Here is a 15,933-nt window from a genome sequence, read left to right as displayed (position 1 = left end):
ATTACAACTGATCCCAGGTGAGTGACCAGGGTCAGATTCATGAGGCAGCTGTGTTGCACTGTGGCTGCTCTGCTCTTATGCCACCTAGTGCACAGGGGGAAAAAAATAGATGTAAATATAAATACATCCTAGCTATAGAATTCTAATGGACAAAATCTCTTTCCATTCTATTTATAGAATTCCAATAGAGTAAATACCTCCCCATTTTCTCCCATTGTACAGAATTCCAATTTACCAAACCACTTGCCATTCACTCTCATTGTAGAAAATTCTTAACAAATGTATAATAGTTAATAAAACTTCCTGATATGGTGTAAAGTACTCCAGTTATCTTGTTTTGAAATGTTATGTAAAATATATTCATCTAATTTTTAAAATTCATCTAAATTTTAAAAGACGAATCAAATTTGTGTGAAATGGTTTCAGCAGCATGTTTCAAATGGCCCAGAAATCCCAGTTTCTTCTTCCCGCGGGTGTTCGACGAAAAATAGGACAGAAGATGCGCACCTACCTTTTGGTCGAATGCTTGCCAGAGATTCCGGAGTCGAGGCCTCCTCTCCTTGCGCAACAGAGAGCGTTCACGTTGGGACATGCGCAGGCATGGAGCTGGAGTCACATGGCTCTGGGCAACCAATCAGGTATAGTATATTCTCATTCATAATAATGGGAATTCCGTAAGTTGGAGTTCCCATTATTATGAATGAGAAACAATCCCTAAAACACTAATATGCAATAATAAAAGATAGAAAAAACGCACAACATATTTTTATTAATTTAAAGTGAAGTTATTTATGTATTTAAAAAATATATATTTTTCCGATTTTTAAAAAAGTTTTTTTAATTATGGTTTAAAATAAACTTACCGTAGTGGGGAGGGTTTTTAACAATAACATGTGTTTTTAAAATGTTATTTCACAATGTTTTTGTGTGTTTTATAACTCTTACACTTGTAAAAGTAGGCTATGGGCTAGCTTTTATCAGGCGCAAGAGTTTTGAGGACATTTGCTGGGCAAGATATGCATAAATCCCTCAATCTTGCCCTTGCAAATGTCCTCGCTCCCAATATGAACGATATCTGTCAAGCCAGAAACTTGACAGATCGGAAAAGCCGGTTTTCAGCGCATGCGCGTTGTGCGCTGAAAACGGGCTTTTCTGATGCCTTCCCGTGTCCATAGAAACTCCGTACGGACCCGGGGAGGCTAGGATTTCTGGGCGAATATTTTACTGCAATTGTACTACTGAATGAATAATTAACTTGCCTGTAATGCAGAGAATATAGCCACGAATAATTTTGTTTTTTTTTTTAGAGATTTTTAGAGATCTATTTCTGATATTTTTGGAATTCAGCGACATGTACTATAAAGATGTTGGCCACGATTTCATCCATTGGTTTGGGAGAGAGGCAGGTGACAATCCCGCTGCTGTCTCCATGCTGACCTCCCCCACAACTTTCCCCTGATTGGATTTGTTAAGCCGGTCCTGCGAGGTTCACAGCCAATTAAAAGGAAGCGGGCCTGATGAAATAATTTGATGGCAAGTCATCAGCCGGTTTCCTTAAAGGGACCATGGACAACTTTATTTTGACAGTTGTTCTGTCAGTGTTCTGCAGCATTGAGGTGCTCTAATCACTGCACAAAGGTACATGGCTGCACAGAAGCTCTCCCATGACTCCCTCCATATGCTTCTGGATGGAGTCACAGCACACAGGGAGGTTCTCTTCCCTTCCAATGGGCGGAAGGGACCTCCCCAGGACACCAACGCAGCCTGGTTGCACATTGCACAGAGGGCACAAGCAGGGTATCGTCAGGAGGACCCGGCTGCAGTGGCGCAAACCTTTCAATGATCTCAGTAGATCACGAAACGTTACTGCAAAGCCACACTCAGCCTCAGCCTGCTATGCCACTCATCACATCCCCATCACTCTGCCATCCCTACCCCACTCCTGCACATCCTTACTCACACCAACTTACCTTGCACCTCCACCCATCCCTCTCTCTCTATCTACATTATCACATCTCCATCTCACTAGCCACCTTACACACTCACCCTCATCCTTGTCCAATCATACCAACTAACAGCACACAAGGATAGGCACTTGGGTCTTTTATCAAATGTTCATGTGAAGTTTCTGTTAATGTGTTGTCAAACATTGAAATCTTTATTTTCAACAATTTGCCTTCATGGACAGATTTGTGTGCTCCTTTGGAAGTGGCTTAGTGAGTTGCAGTGAATGGTGAGAAATAATGATACCATCCGCAATGGTGATGAGTGTGAAAGGAAAGGCTTGGGTATTGTAGGGATGCTTTATGGTGCTGGTGTTGGGTGGGGCCAACCTGGCACATCAGGGTGTACAGCAGCAAGTGAAGTAAATCTGGCCATGGTGAGGCCATCCCAGACCTCCCAGGCAGCAATGTGGTCATGTGCCGATGCCCTGTGCCTTGTGCAGCATCAGGTGGTTGCGGAGAAGGTCGGTGTTGTTGTTGGTGATGCTGGTGTGCCGAGTGATGTTGGTGTTGGGGCTGATCGTGGTGGGATTCTGAGGACCAAAGTGAGATTTTTTTTCAAGGGCACCGATGCCGCTTGAATAGATGGGAGCTGAAGTTGAGATGACAGAAGCAATCTGTCAATGGTGAGGTTGCTCCAAGGAGGTGACACTGGATAGAGAGTTTACTCCAAACACTTCCAACCTTCCTAAAGCTGAAAAGTGTATTCCAGCTTCTAACATTGGAAAGGGAACAGCTGTGAATAGCTTTTATACCACTTTTGCAGTCGTCAGCTGTTCAGAGGAATGGAGAGTTATAGAAAACCCGACCTACTTACCTGAAGTGATCCCCGAGCACTGTGAAAGTCGTCAAAAAGCTGGAAGAATGGTAAGTAGATGGCAAAATGCTGTTTAAGTACCTTTAAACACCCTCTTAACTTTTGAATTGGCTCATGCATCCTGCCCTGCTGTCAATCTTTTAAATTTTGCCAGTGGACCCTCCTCTGAACCCGATTTCCGAAAAACCTTCTGGGCACAAGAAAAGCCAGTGCACATTAAAAAACCAGCACAGAAAGATGCCATTGTTTTTATGCGAAGTTTCGGAGGGAATAAAGAACACATAAATCAACCTTAAATTTTAAAAACTTAAAAAAAGCAGGAAATGGAAGTTTAATGGAATTCTTTAAGTTTTAATTTTTAAAAACTGATACGCCACCACCGAATGTCTCCAAGCTGGACTCGAGGGTCGGAGCGTAGGCTGGCAGAATCAGTCCCTCGCCCGGACACAGGGACTCGGCGCTCGGCTTGAAAAGAAGCCCGGGGCGCTGTGGAAGGCAAACAGAAGGCATGAGACGCCAAAAGCACGCATCAAATGAACCCGGGCGGGTGGGGTTCCCGATCATTGTGCCTGCTCAGACCTGGGTGTGGTCCATACTAGGGCATTGACCTTGGGGAGAGAGAACAAAGAACTTTGTCCTGCTTGCCGATTTGAGCTTCTTGCAAAAGTAGAATTTAATCATGGGGGCAATACTGACAATGCCATATCTTGTGCAAGCCTTTTGCATGATGATGCTGCGGAGGAGACAACTGATTCGACGTCACTGCATGAAGACATTCAGAGCACATAGGGTGATGGGCAAGAGGCCTTACCCAAGTCGGGTATATCAAGACAGGCGTTCGTACCTGCACCTGAGTGGTGCAGACTGTGTCAGAAGGCTGCGTTTCCGCAAAGAAGTTATAACCGAAATCTGGGAGTTAGGTAAAAGAAGACCTGCAAACTAGAAGCGTCAGGAGGACTGCATTGTCAGTTGAAGTGAAGGTTCCAGCTGCACTTTCATTCTATGCATCTGGAGCATTCGAGGCTACAACTGGGGATGTGTGCGCCATTTCTCAACATGCAACAGATATCTGCATTCGGCAGGTGATTGCTGCACTATATGCCTGGAGGAATGACCGCCCAGGCAATGCGTGAAAGGGCTGTGGGTTTCTCCAAGATTACATAGAAACATAGAAAATAGTTGCAGGAATAGGCCATTCGGCCCTTCGAGCCTGCACCACAATTCAATAAGATCATGACTGATCATTCACCTCAGTACCCCTTTCCTGCTTTCTCTCCGTACCCCTTGATCCCTTTAGCCGAAAGGGCTATATCTAACTCCCTCTTGAATATATCCAATGAACTGGAATCAACAACTCTCTGCGGTAGGGAATTCCACAAGTTAACAACTCTCTGAGTGAAGAAGTTTCTCCTCATCTCAGTCCCAAATGGCTTCCCCTTAGACTGTGTCCTCTGGTTCTGGACTTCCCCAACATCGGGAACATTCTTCCTGCATCTAACCTGTCCAGTCCCGTCAGAATTCTATATGTTTCTATGAGATCCCCTCTCATCCTTCTAAACTCCAGTGAATGTAGGCCCCAGTCGATCCAGTCTCTCCTCATATGTCTGTCCTGTCATCCCAGGAATCAGTCTGGTGAACCTTCGCTGCACTCCCTCAATAGCAAGAACATCCTTCCTCAGATTAGGAGACCAAAACAGAACACAATATTCCAGGTGAGGCCTCACCAAGGCCCTGTACAACTGCAGTAAGAGTTCCCTGCTCCTATACTTAAACCTCCTAGCTATGAAGGCCAACATACCATTTGCTTTCTTCAACGCCTGCTGTATCTGCATGCCAACTTTCAATGACGGTTGTACCATGACACCCAGGTCTCACTGTACCGCCCCTTTTCCTAATCTGCCGCCATTCAGATAATATTCTGCCTTCGTGTTTTTGTCACAAAAGTGGATAACCTCACATTTATCTACATTATACTGCATCTGTCATGCATTTGCCCACTCACCTAACCTGTCCAAGTCACCCTGCAGCTTCTTAGCATCCTCCTCACAGCTCACACCGCCACCCAGCTTAGTGTCATCTGCAAACTTGGAGATATTACACTCAATTCCTTCATCTAAATCATTAATGTATATTGTAAATAGCTGGGGTCCCAGCACTGAGCCCTGTGGCACCCCACTAGTCACTGCCTGCCATTCTGAAAAGGACCCGTTTATCCCCACTCTCTGCTTCCTGTCTGCCAACCAATTCTCTATCCATGTCAGTACATTACCCCCAATACCATGTGCTTTAATTTTGCACACCAATCTCTTGTGTGGGACGTTGTCAAAAGCCTTTTGAAAGTCCAAATACACCACATCCACTGGTTCTCCCTTGTCCACTCTACTACTTACATCCTCAAACAATTCCAGAAGATCTGTCAAGCATGATTTCCCTTTCATAAATCCATGCTGACTTGGACCAATCCTGTCCCTGCTTTCTAAATGCGCTGTTATTTCATCTTTAATAATTGATTCCAACATTTTCCCCACTACTGATATCAGGCCAACCAATCTATAATTACCTGTTTTCTCTCTCCCTCCTTTTTTAAAAAGTGGTGTTACATTAGCTACCCTCCAGTCCACAGGAACTGATCCAGAGTCGATAGACTGTTGGAAAATGATCACCAATGTATCCACTATTTCTAGGGCCACTTCCTTAAGTACTCTGGGATGCAGACTATCAGGCTCCAGGGATTTATCGGCCTTCAATCCCATCAATTTCCCTAACACAATTTCCCGTTTAAAGGATTTCCTTCAGTTCCTCCTTCTCACTAGACTCTCGGTCCCCTAGTATTTCCAGAAGGTTATTTGTGTCTTCCTTCGTGAAGACAGAACCAAAGTATTTGTTCAACTGGTCTGAGATTTCTTTGTTTACATTATAAATTCATCTGAATCTGACTGCAGGGGACCTACGTTTGTTTTCACTAATCTTTTTCTCTTCACATAGCTATAGAAGCTTTTGCAGTCAGTTTTTATGTTCCCGGCAAGCTTCCTCTCATACTCTATTTTCCCCCTCCTAATTAAACCCTTTGTCCTCCTCTGCTGAATTCTAAATTTCTCCCAGTCATCAGGTTTGCTGCTTTTTCTGGCCAATTTATATGCCTCTTCCTTGGATTTAATACTATCCTTAATTTCCATTGTTAGCCACGATTAAGCCACCTTTCCCATTTTATTTTTACTCCAGACAGGGATGTACAATTGTTGAAGTTCATCCATGTGATCTTTAAATGTTTGCCATTGCCTATTCACCGTCAACCCTTTAAGTATCATTTGCCAGTCTATTCTAGCCAATTCGTCTCTGAATTAACTGTGTCAATCTCCATCTTAATAAAGAATTCTACCATATTATGGTCAACTATTCCCAAGGGGCCTCGTACAACAAGATTGCTAATTAGTCTTTTCTCATTACACATCACCCAGTCTAGGATGGCCAGTCCTCTAATTGGTTCCTCGACATATTAGTCTAGAAAACCATCCCCTAATACACTCTAGGAAATCCTTCTTCACTGTATTGCTACCAGTTTGGTTAGCCCAATCTATATGTAGATTAAAGTCGCCCATGATGACTGCTGTACCTTTATTGCACGCATCCTTAATTTCTTGTTTGATGCTGTCCCCAACCTCACTACTACTGTTTGGTAGTCTGTACACAACTCCCACTAGTGTTTTCTGACCTTTGGTATTCCGCAGCTCCATCCATACAGATTACACATCATTCAAGCTAATGTCCTTCCTTACTATTGCGTTAATTTCCTCTTTAACCAGTAACACTACCCCGCCTCCTTTTCCTTTCTGTCTATCCTTCCTGAATGTTGAATACCCCTGGATGTTGAGTTCCCAGCCTTGGTCACCCGGGAGCCATGACTCCGTGATGCCAATTATATCATATTCATTAATTGCTGCCTGTGCAGTTAATTCGTCCACCTTATTATGAATACTCCTCGCATTGAGGCACAGAGCCTTCAGGCTTTTCTTTTTAACACACTTTGCCCCTTTAGAATTTTGCTGTAATGTGGCCCTTTTTGATTTTTGCCTTGGGTTTCTCTGCCCTCCACTTTTATTTTTCTTCTTTCTATCTTTTGCTTCTGCCCCCATTCTACTTCCCTCTGTCTCCCTGCATAGGTTCCCATCCCCCTGCCATATTAGTTTAACCCCTCCCCACCAGCACTAGCAAACACTCCACCCTAGGACATTGGTTCTGGTACTGCCCAGGTGCAGACCGTCCGGTTTGTACTGGTCCCACCTCCCCCAGAACCGGTTCCAATTGCTGGCTTCCCAAAGGTACAGGGCTGCATTGATTGTACCCACATCACCTTCTGAGCACCTTTGGAGGATTCCGAGATGTACAGGAACAGAAAAGGCTTCCACTCCATTAATGTGCAGCTCGTGTGTGACATCATGTCAGTTGATGCAAGATACCCTGGAAGCACCCGTGATGCGTTCATCCTACGCGAGAGCACTATATCTGCCATGTTTCAGCAACAGCCAGGAAGGCAGAGCTGGCTACTGGGAGACAAAGGGTACAGCCTTGCCACCTGGCTCATGACACCCCTACGCGTAACCCGGATGGAAGCTGACCGGGAATACAACATGTCGCACATTGTGACGCGCAGCATAATAGAGAGGACCATTGGCAACTTGAATCAGCGTTTCTGATGCCTGGACCATTCCGGAGACTACTTGTAATACTCCCCTGAGATTGTCAGCCAGTTCACTGTTGTGTGATGCATGCTGCATAACTTAGCCATCATGAGGCAGCAGCAGCTGGTAGTAGAAGACCCACCTGAGGTGAGAGTGGCTGATGATGATGAGGAAGATGCAGATGACGAGGAGGAGGAAGACAAGGATGAGGAACCCGGAGCACGATGGCGGAGGAGGGCAGGTCATCCTGCCCCTTTAACGATTGCTCGAGCCTTGCACCAATAGCTCATCCGTGAATGCTTTGCTGCCTGAAGGCTCAGCAGCAACTACTTCACATGGACTATGTTTACTGTTTGGACCTGTTCCGTAATGTTGTGTTGTGTTAATGGAACAAATGATGGACATTATTCTTGTTTACTTCAAAAAGTTGTGTTAATAATGGAATAAATAATGGAAATTATTCTTCTTTACTTCAAAAAGTTGTTAATAAAAGAATAATGTAAATGATTCAGTTGTAATGTAAAATATATTTTATTCAAAATTTAACAAACATTTGTACTCAACTTAACTTTAATATAAAATATTCTTGTATCAAAATATAAAGTTTTCAGTTAAGATCACATACAAACTTGTAAATTTACATAACTTACAAAAAACTTTTAATTTGAGAACAGTTACAACAGTACAACAATAATAATAACAACAACAGCAAAGAAAGGCTGCATCCATCTCTCCTCCACCTTATTTTAAGACCGTCCGCTGCATTTGGTCTTGGTGACTCCACCTCTGCCCGCAGGCGGTGGCACAGCATTTCTCGGGTTGGTACCAAGTTTATTATTTCGAACATCTCGGGTAATGGCCATTTCCTGATTGGCGGGGGGGGGGTGGGGGGGCGGCGGGGTGGTGGGGGGGAGGCAGGCGGTAATGTGGAGGGCCCAGCTTGGGCCTCTTCAGAGGCTGGTCTGGGGATTGGAGTAGGAGTGGCAGTTGATTCTGTCAATGGGCGCGAGGTCTGGGCGCGTTTCCTTATTGCAGCAGCTAACTCCGACATTCCCTCCCGCATGTGCTCTAACAGTGTGTCAACTACCTGAAACATTCCTCACTCATGTTTGCTAACAGTGCATCAGCTACCTGCGACATTCCCTCTCTCATGTGCACCGACATTTTTTCGGCTGACTGAGACATTCCCTTCCTCATGTTCCTGGACAGTGTTCTCATTTCTCGTGAGAGTGTAGTTACTTTTCCCGACAGTCCCGATACCTCATCACTCACCCTACTGATGGTGTCCAGGAGTGATCGGGTAAGATCAATGCTCTCCGCACTCATTGCCACCATCTGAACCACATCTGTTAGATCCTGCACCTCAGGAAAGTGCTGTCGCGCTCTTCTTCCCCTCCTCACCCTGGGTGTGGCTCGCTGCATCCCACTGGGACCCACAGCCTCGGACGGTGGGAAACCATGGAATGTCTCACAAACACTCAAACCACTCAGGGAAGGGGCTGGCACCTCAATGGGAGGCATCTGCACCTCCTCCAGAATGCGTACAACAGTGGAGCCTTCATCTATCCCCTCCCACCTCCCCCCCACCCCCGGCCACCTCCTTCTCACCCCCATGCCCTTGGTCTTGGTCTGGAAAGTGGGATTGGAAGATGTTCTCCTCCTCAGGCTCGTCCGCGTCTGAATCTTCTTCTGCATCGTCAGGGTTGGCCTCAAGTTCTGCAAAATATAACACAACAGACAAATGGTTAGCAGCAGAGGAGGGGGAAGGGTGGCATGAGTAGGCTCACACAGCGCAGGCTGCAGGCTGATTTGAAGGACCACGATGAATGATAGCACATTACATCAATCAAAGTGTAGCTAACGGAGATATCATCATGAACCAAAGCATGGCTGACCCGCACAGTACTTAACTTTTAGCAAAGCCAGACTGTAGAATTTGCAGGACTTACCCTCTCCCTCGAGTGTGAGCCCAGCTTGTGCAGTGGCTGTTGCTTTTCTCCAGGCAGGACCCATCAAAGCAACAACCCATTCTTCCAAGGGTGTCAGTGGCTGCAGATTTGCCAGGCCTCCTCCTGTTCAAGTTCTTTCTCGTTTCTTGTGTGCCACTTTCCTATGCAAAGATGAAAACATAACTGTTTAGAGAGGGCGCCTTTCTGCTGAGTGGGACATATACAGCTGGTCACATTTACAATTGCAATTCCATTGAATAAATGAAAAATATTACTTACACTAACTACTTGACCAAGGTCCTGCCACTTCTTTTTGCACTGGCCTCCAGACCTCGGGGTGGTCACCATTGCACAGTAATCTTCTGCAAGTTGGTTCCAGTGTCTCTTCATTTCTTTTGGTGGAACTTTTATGTGACCTCTGCTGGTGTCCAGCTCGTGCCATTTGCCCTCAATCACAGTAACTAGTGCCTCCACTTCATTCTGTGAGAAATACTTGGTCCTTGTGCCGCGTTGCATCTTGTATTGCAGCTCCATTTTTCAATGAGAATTAAAGTACTCACACACAACTGGCTCTTTAAAAATGGCCGATTGCAGACCGAGACCTGTACTGCGCATTCGCGTTCATAGGAATCACGCCAAAAACATAATTTTCTTTCCGTGCATGCGCAGAACGGGCATCGTCGTTTTTACAGCACGGACATTAGGCTCCACCCCCTGAGGCTACAGGATAGGCTGCGCGGCACCAATTTCAAAAAATAGAATGGGAAATGTTGTGTATCTATAAAGCATGTACTCCCATGTTCCGCCACCAGAGAGAGCATCCCCTGAAGTCCCAAGGGATCCCAGCAACCCTTGGGAGCACTGTATATAAGCCGGCCCCTAAGGCCTGTTCCTCACTCTGGAGTGTCTTAATAAAGACTGAGGTCACTGTTACTTTAACCTCCCTGTGTGCAGTCTCATCTGTGTTAGGAACACAATAGGAAAACTTGGTACGTTTTTGGAGTAGTTGGGGCCAAGAAAAACGGCCATAACTCTGGCAATGCGCAAAAAAATCGCTTGCCGAAAATTGAGCCATAATGAGGGGATTGGCTGAGTCAAACAATTCGGAGAGTTCTCCACTGATTACAAGGAGCGCAAAAAGATATGGTAATCAACTTTAAAGTTATCATTTAGCACTTAGAATCATTTAAATATTGTTATATTAATAATTACTTTAAAATTATTATTACATTAATGTTCACTTTTAAATTTAATAATTCAAATATATTTGAAATAACATGATACCCTGTAGTGACTTTTTACAACCAATGTCTTTTGCGTTTGTCATTTACTTGATAATTTTACGAAATAGTACTATTTTAAAGAGGGTGCAGGAACAGAGAGGCACATACACAAATATTTGATGGTGGTAGGACCAGTTCATGAGCCTGTGAAAAAGCATACAAGGTCCAGGGCTTTATAAATAGAGACATGAGGCTGGATTTTCCTGCGTCTCACCTGCACGGTGCGGGAGGACCCAAGAGATGGCGGGAAATCTGGAAGTTCAGGTTTCCTGGCATGCTGTGGAGTTTTAATGTGCAAAGTCAGGGGCGGGTTCCCAGCCCAGAAGTCAGCTTGATTGTCAGGGCGGAGGTCCACTTCCAATGGGGGGCATGCCTGGGGTGGGGTCTGATCCCCTACCTCGGATTGGTCGGGGGGGTGAGCTCGATCCCCAGAGGGATCCGATCCCTGACCTCGGGACATGGTTGTGATTCCGGGAGGGTTGGGGGTGAGGGATCTTGAGGGGCCGAGAAATGCACTCCTGCTCCTCCTGGCCCTCAAGGATTGTTCCCCGAGGCTGAGGCCGCCTTGCTGCAGCCACCAGGAATCCCAAGCCCCGGGAACCCCAGCAGCCTGCAGTAAAACCGACAAAGCAGGTTAAAGTAGAGGCTTCAGGTCCTTTCTGAGTTACAGGTGAAAATAGGTGGGTTGGAGTTGGGGATTCACATTTTTTCAACTTTCACTTTCCCCATGCATCCAACCCACCTATTTTCATCTTTAACTCAGGAGCGATCTGAAGCCTCTACTTTAACTTGCTTTGCCGGTTTTACTGCAGGCGGCTGGGGATCCCGGGGTATAGAGTATAAAAGCAAGGACATTATAATAAACCTTTATAAATCACTGGTTAGGCTGCAGCTGAAGTATTGTGTCCAATTTTGGGCATCTTATTTTAGGAAGGGTGTCAAAGTATTAGAGAGGGTGTAGATGAGATTTATTAGAATGGTATCAGGGATGAGAGCCTCCAATTATGTGATGAAACTAAAGAAACTAGTACTGTTCTCCATAGAGCAAAAAAAAAGTTAAGGGGTGATTTAACAGAGATAAGAAGGGTTTTGATAGAGTAGATCGGGAAAAACTGTTTCCACTGGTAGAAGGGTTGGTAACAAGGTGAAAAGAACCAGGGGGAAGATGATGAGAATTTATTTTACATTGTGAGATATTATGATCTGGAATGCACTGCCTGAAAGGGTAACGGAAGCAGAATCAATAGTTACTTTCAAAAGAGAATTACATATATACTTGTAAGGCAATTACATACTTGAAAAGGATAAAACTGTAGGGCTATGGAGAAAGAGCAGGGGAATGGGACTTATAGGATAGCTTTTTCAAAGAGTTGGCAGAGGCACAATCGACCAAGTAGCCTACTTCTGTGCTCTATGATTCCACTCAAGCTTTACAAAGGTGATTATTCAGTTAGTTATACAGAAGTTTTTACTAAATCTCAGCACCAAACAGAAAACCCGAGGGATAAGATTTATCATCAGGGTAAATTCAGACTATTGCATATTCAAGTGTGTTTTTGCCTTAATTTAAACATAATCTTTTACTCTGGTGCACTCACCTCAAAATCCATATCATAAGTATGGTACAAATCAGCTTCTTCAGCAGCATCTACCAATCTCTGCACAGAAACAAAAAAGATAATTTATTGTTATCTTCTTTTATATACATACACTATTCAGCTCCATACTGGAATGAGTTCACAAAAACAGAAAACGCTGGAAACAATCAGCAGGTCAACCAGTATCTGTGGCGCAAATAGACAAGAATACATTACAGGTCTAATCCTTTATCAGAACTGTTCTCTCCACAGATGCGGATTGTCCAGCTGAGTGTATCTGTTTTTGTTTCAGATTTACAGCATTTGCAATTTTATGCTTATCATTTAGAATGAGAACCTAATTTTACTCTGAATTAATGAGACCAATAACTTAATAAGGAGAAATGTTGAGCAGCACTGGCCACTAACTTAATGAAGAGACTTTCTGGAAACAGTGCTGGCTATTGACTTTAAGAAAAACAGTATTATGTAGCTCTGACCATTAGATTTATAATAAGAAATGCCGGGGCCAGTTGTTGCCATTAACTTTATGAAAAGAAATGGTGCAGGCAGCGTCAGCCACTAACTTTCGAAAAAGGCTACACAGTGACACAGCAGATTAGAACGACAACAGGCTGTGGCAAAGAATGGCAAGTTCTTGCTCACAATCGACCAAATACCAAATAATTGATTTCAGCTGTATAACCATGAGTGAATAAAAATTAAGACAAATATTAGAAATTAAACTGTCAGCAGAAATCTCATTTTCCTTAAGCTTATCACATAACTGTATTGAAAAGACTTGTGTATTCAAGGAAACTGCTGTTTTAAGCACTAAAACCCGAAGACCTGAACAAAGGAACCGAAAATAGAATAACATTTAAACTGAAATGTGTATACGAAACATAAAGAAGGCGGCACATAATGGGCCCAAGTTTCGAGCCGTGCCTAGAACGGCGGAGTCCCTACCTGGACGCCCGTTTTTGCGCCATAAAGTGCACCTAAAAAAAATCTCCAGATTCTCCAGCTCCCTGCAGGTCCTCTGGCCCTCGGCGCAGCGCAGCAGGAGCTGTAGGGGGCGGAGCCAGGTCCCTGCGCTGAAAACAATGCCGGGACCTCTGCACATGCGCGACAGTGGCCGCGCAAGTGCAGTAGCTCCAGGCGCCCGAAACTGTGTGGGAGGGGCCGAAACACGCAGCCCCTAGCCCTGGCCGAATGGCCTCACTGGGGCTGCGTGAATAAGGCTCCTCCCACGGCCAGCTCCTGATTCCTCCCGACCCGACTCGACTCCCGCTTCCCGCCCCCGGACTGGACCCAACCCGACTCCCGCTCCCCCCCACCCCCACCCGCCCCCGCCCCCGCCCCCGAATTGGATCCGACCTGACCTCCTTCCCCCCGACCTGACCTCCCTCTCCCTCCCTCCCCCCGACCCGAGCCGAACCGACCTCCCTCCCTCCCTCCCACCACCCCCCCGACCCGCGCTCCCCCCGACCTGACCCAACGCCACCTACCTGTAAATCTGGTGCTGGGGACGGGCCCTGCCCGAAGTCTCCCTCCCCCTTCTCCTTTCCCCCCCCATCTCCTTCCCCCCCATATCCTTACCCCCTCATCTCCTTCCCCCCATCTCCTTCTCCCTCCCATCTCCTTCTCCCCCCCATCTCCTTTCCCCCCATCTCCTTTCTCCCCCTTCTCCCCTTTATCCCCTTCTCCCCCCTCCCCGCTTCTCCCCCCTCTTCCTTCTCCCCCATCCCTCCCCCTTCTCCCATCCCTCCCTCTGCTCCCCCCTCTCTTCCTCTACCCCACTCCTCCCCCTCCCCTCGCTGTCAGAAACACAGACACTGACAGACAGAGAATGAGAGACACACACAGACTGAGAGATAGAGACACTCTGGGGGTGGGGGAGGGGGGGGCATCCCAGCACGGTGATGGAGGGCTCCCGGTGCTGCAGTCGGTAAGTAGAAAATGTTTTATTTATTGATTTAAAAAAATATATATTTCTTATTAATTTTTTTTGATTGATTTATTGGTTGATTTATTGATGTATTTATCATTTATTATTGATGATGGCTCTTTATTTGTAAAACTAAAGTGTTTAATGTTTGTAAACTTCCCTTTAAACCCCCCCCATTCCCTACGCCTGATTTGTAACCTACGCCTGATTTTCTAAAGTGTAGACAAGGTTTTTTCCAGCATACAAAAATCTTCACTTACTCCATTCTAAGTTAGTTTGGAGTAAGTTTTCACTGACGAAACTTTGAAAACAGGCGTAAGTGGCCGGACACGCCCCCTTTTGAAAAAAAAATTCTGTTCCAAAGTGAAACTGTTCTAACTGACTAGAACTGGAGCAAACTAAATGACGAGAATTCCAATTTCTAAGATACTCCGTTCTACACCAGCTGCTCCTAAAAATCAGGAGCAAATCATGTCGAAACTTGGGGCCAATATGCCTACTCTGTCATTGTTTTTATCTTATCGAGGTTAGTCTGCCTCTCTGCACGCAGTGATATAATGGGACTCTAGTACTGATAATGGTAAAGTTTGCATTCTCTTGTGTATAGTAGTAGCTTCATGAAAACTCAAATGTTGGGTTCCCAAAGTCAACGTCTGGGCTCAAAAAAATTACAATGCTTATCCTCGAGTGTGATGCAGTAGATACGAGTGATCCAACACTCCCAGTGGATTGTGAGCAAGAACTTGCCATACAATACCAGCACTGATTCGCCAACTCATGCTCCCTTCATGTATAGCTGCTTGATGGGAGGATTGCTGGATTTACACTATTAGGCGCTGCTTCTGAACTTTTAACAAGAGATTGTAGTTAGAATAAAAAGGGCCCTCCTCTGAAAATACACACAATGACTCCCTGATCTGATTGTGGGCTGTATGGGAAAGGAATGTTGCGGGGTGAGTCTGAGCAGCTAGCTCATGAGCATCCTAGATAGAACCCTGCAGAGACGTCACACGTCCAATCACACTTTTAGCTGGGGAACACGGGGGGAGGGGAGAGAAATTGGCTAATCCCTGAATCAGGCAAGGATTCGCAGTATGCAATTAACATGCATCCATTCATTGCATTGAAGGCAGCACATTAAAATTATACTGTCTGCTCTCTTACATGATTGCTGCATGCAGGCAGTGCTACCCATACTATTCTTTGGCTGCACACATCAGCAGGGGCCCGAGACAGCAAATGGCTAACGCAACTTAAAGGCAGCCTGCACTTCTTCAGGGGGAGGTACATTGTGGCTGCATGAAGGGGAGAGAGTTTTTTCAAACGTTAATCTGTGCTGTGATACTTTGAGCAATGGCTGAACAGGCGGGAGAGCAAACACCAAGGTTTTCTGATACTGCACTGGAGGACTTGGAAGAGGTGGAAAGGAGAGACATCCTGTATCTGCGGGGGCGGGGGGGTAGTAGGCCCTCCAGACAGATGCTCAGGAACAGTGGGATGAAGCAGTGGCGGAGGTCAATGCCAGAAGTGTTCCTCCAAGAACATGGATGCAGTGAAGGAAGAAGATTAACGATCGAACACGAATTGTCAAGGTGAGTGAGTTCATCTTCAAATGGCATATCCTACCAACTGCACCACTAGCCTCATCTACTGCTCAATTCACTATACCCCCAT

General features: G+C 45.5%; 1 protein-coding gene across 1 annotated transcript in view; it reads right to left on the bottom strand.

Annotated features, from left to right (window-relative positions):
- LOC139281546 (voltage-dependent calcium channel subunit alpha-2/delta-4-like) overlaps positions 1-15,933 on the bottom strand; it is a 745,953-nt gene that overhangs the window by 597,067 nt on the left and 132,953 nt on the right. Inside the window, exon 10 of the mRNA XM_070901711.1 lies at positions 12,330-12,389. Within this exon, the coding sequence (XP_070757812.1) occupies positions 12,330-12,389 (60 nt within the window). The remainder of the gene's footprint in view (positions 1-12,329; positions 12,390-15,933) is intronic.

This window comes from Pristiophorus japonicus, chromosome 15, assembly GCF_044704955.1.
Source record: "Pristiophorus japonicus isolate sPriJap1 chromosome 15, sPriJap1.hap1, whole genome shotgun sequence".
Lineage (NCBI taxonomy): Eukaryota > Metazoa > Chordata > Chondrichthyes > Pristiophoridae > Pristiophorus > Pristiophorus japonicus.
Note: the sequence above shows the minus strand (reverse complement) of the source record. Positions and strands in the feature narration are given on the sequence as shown.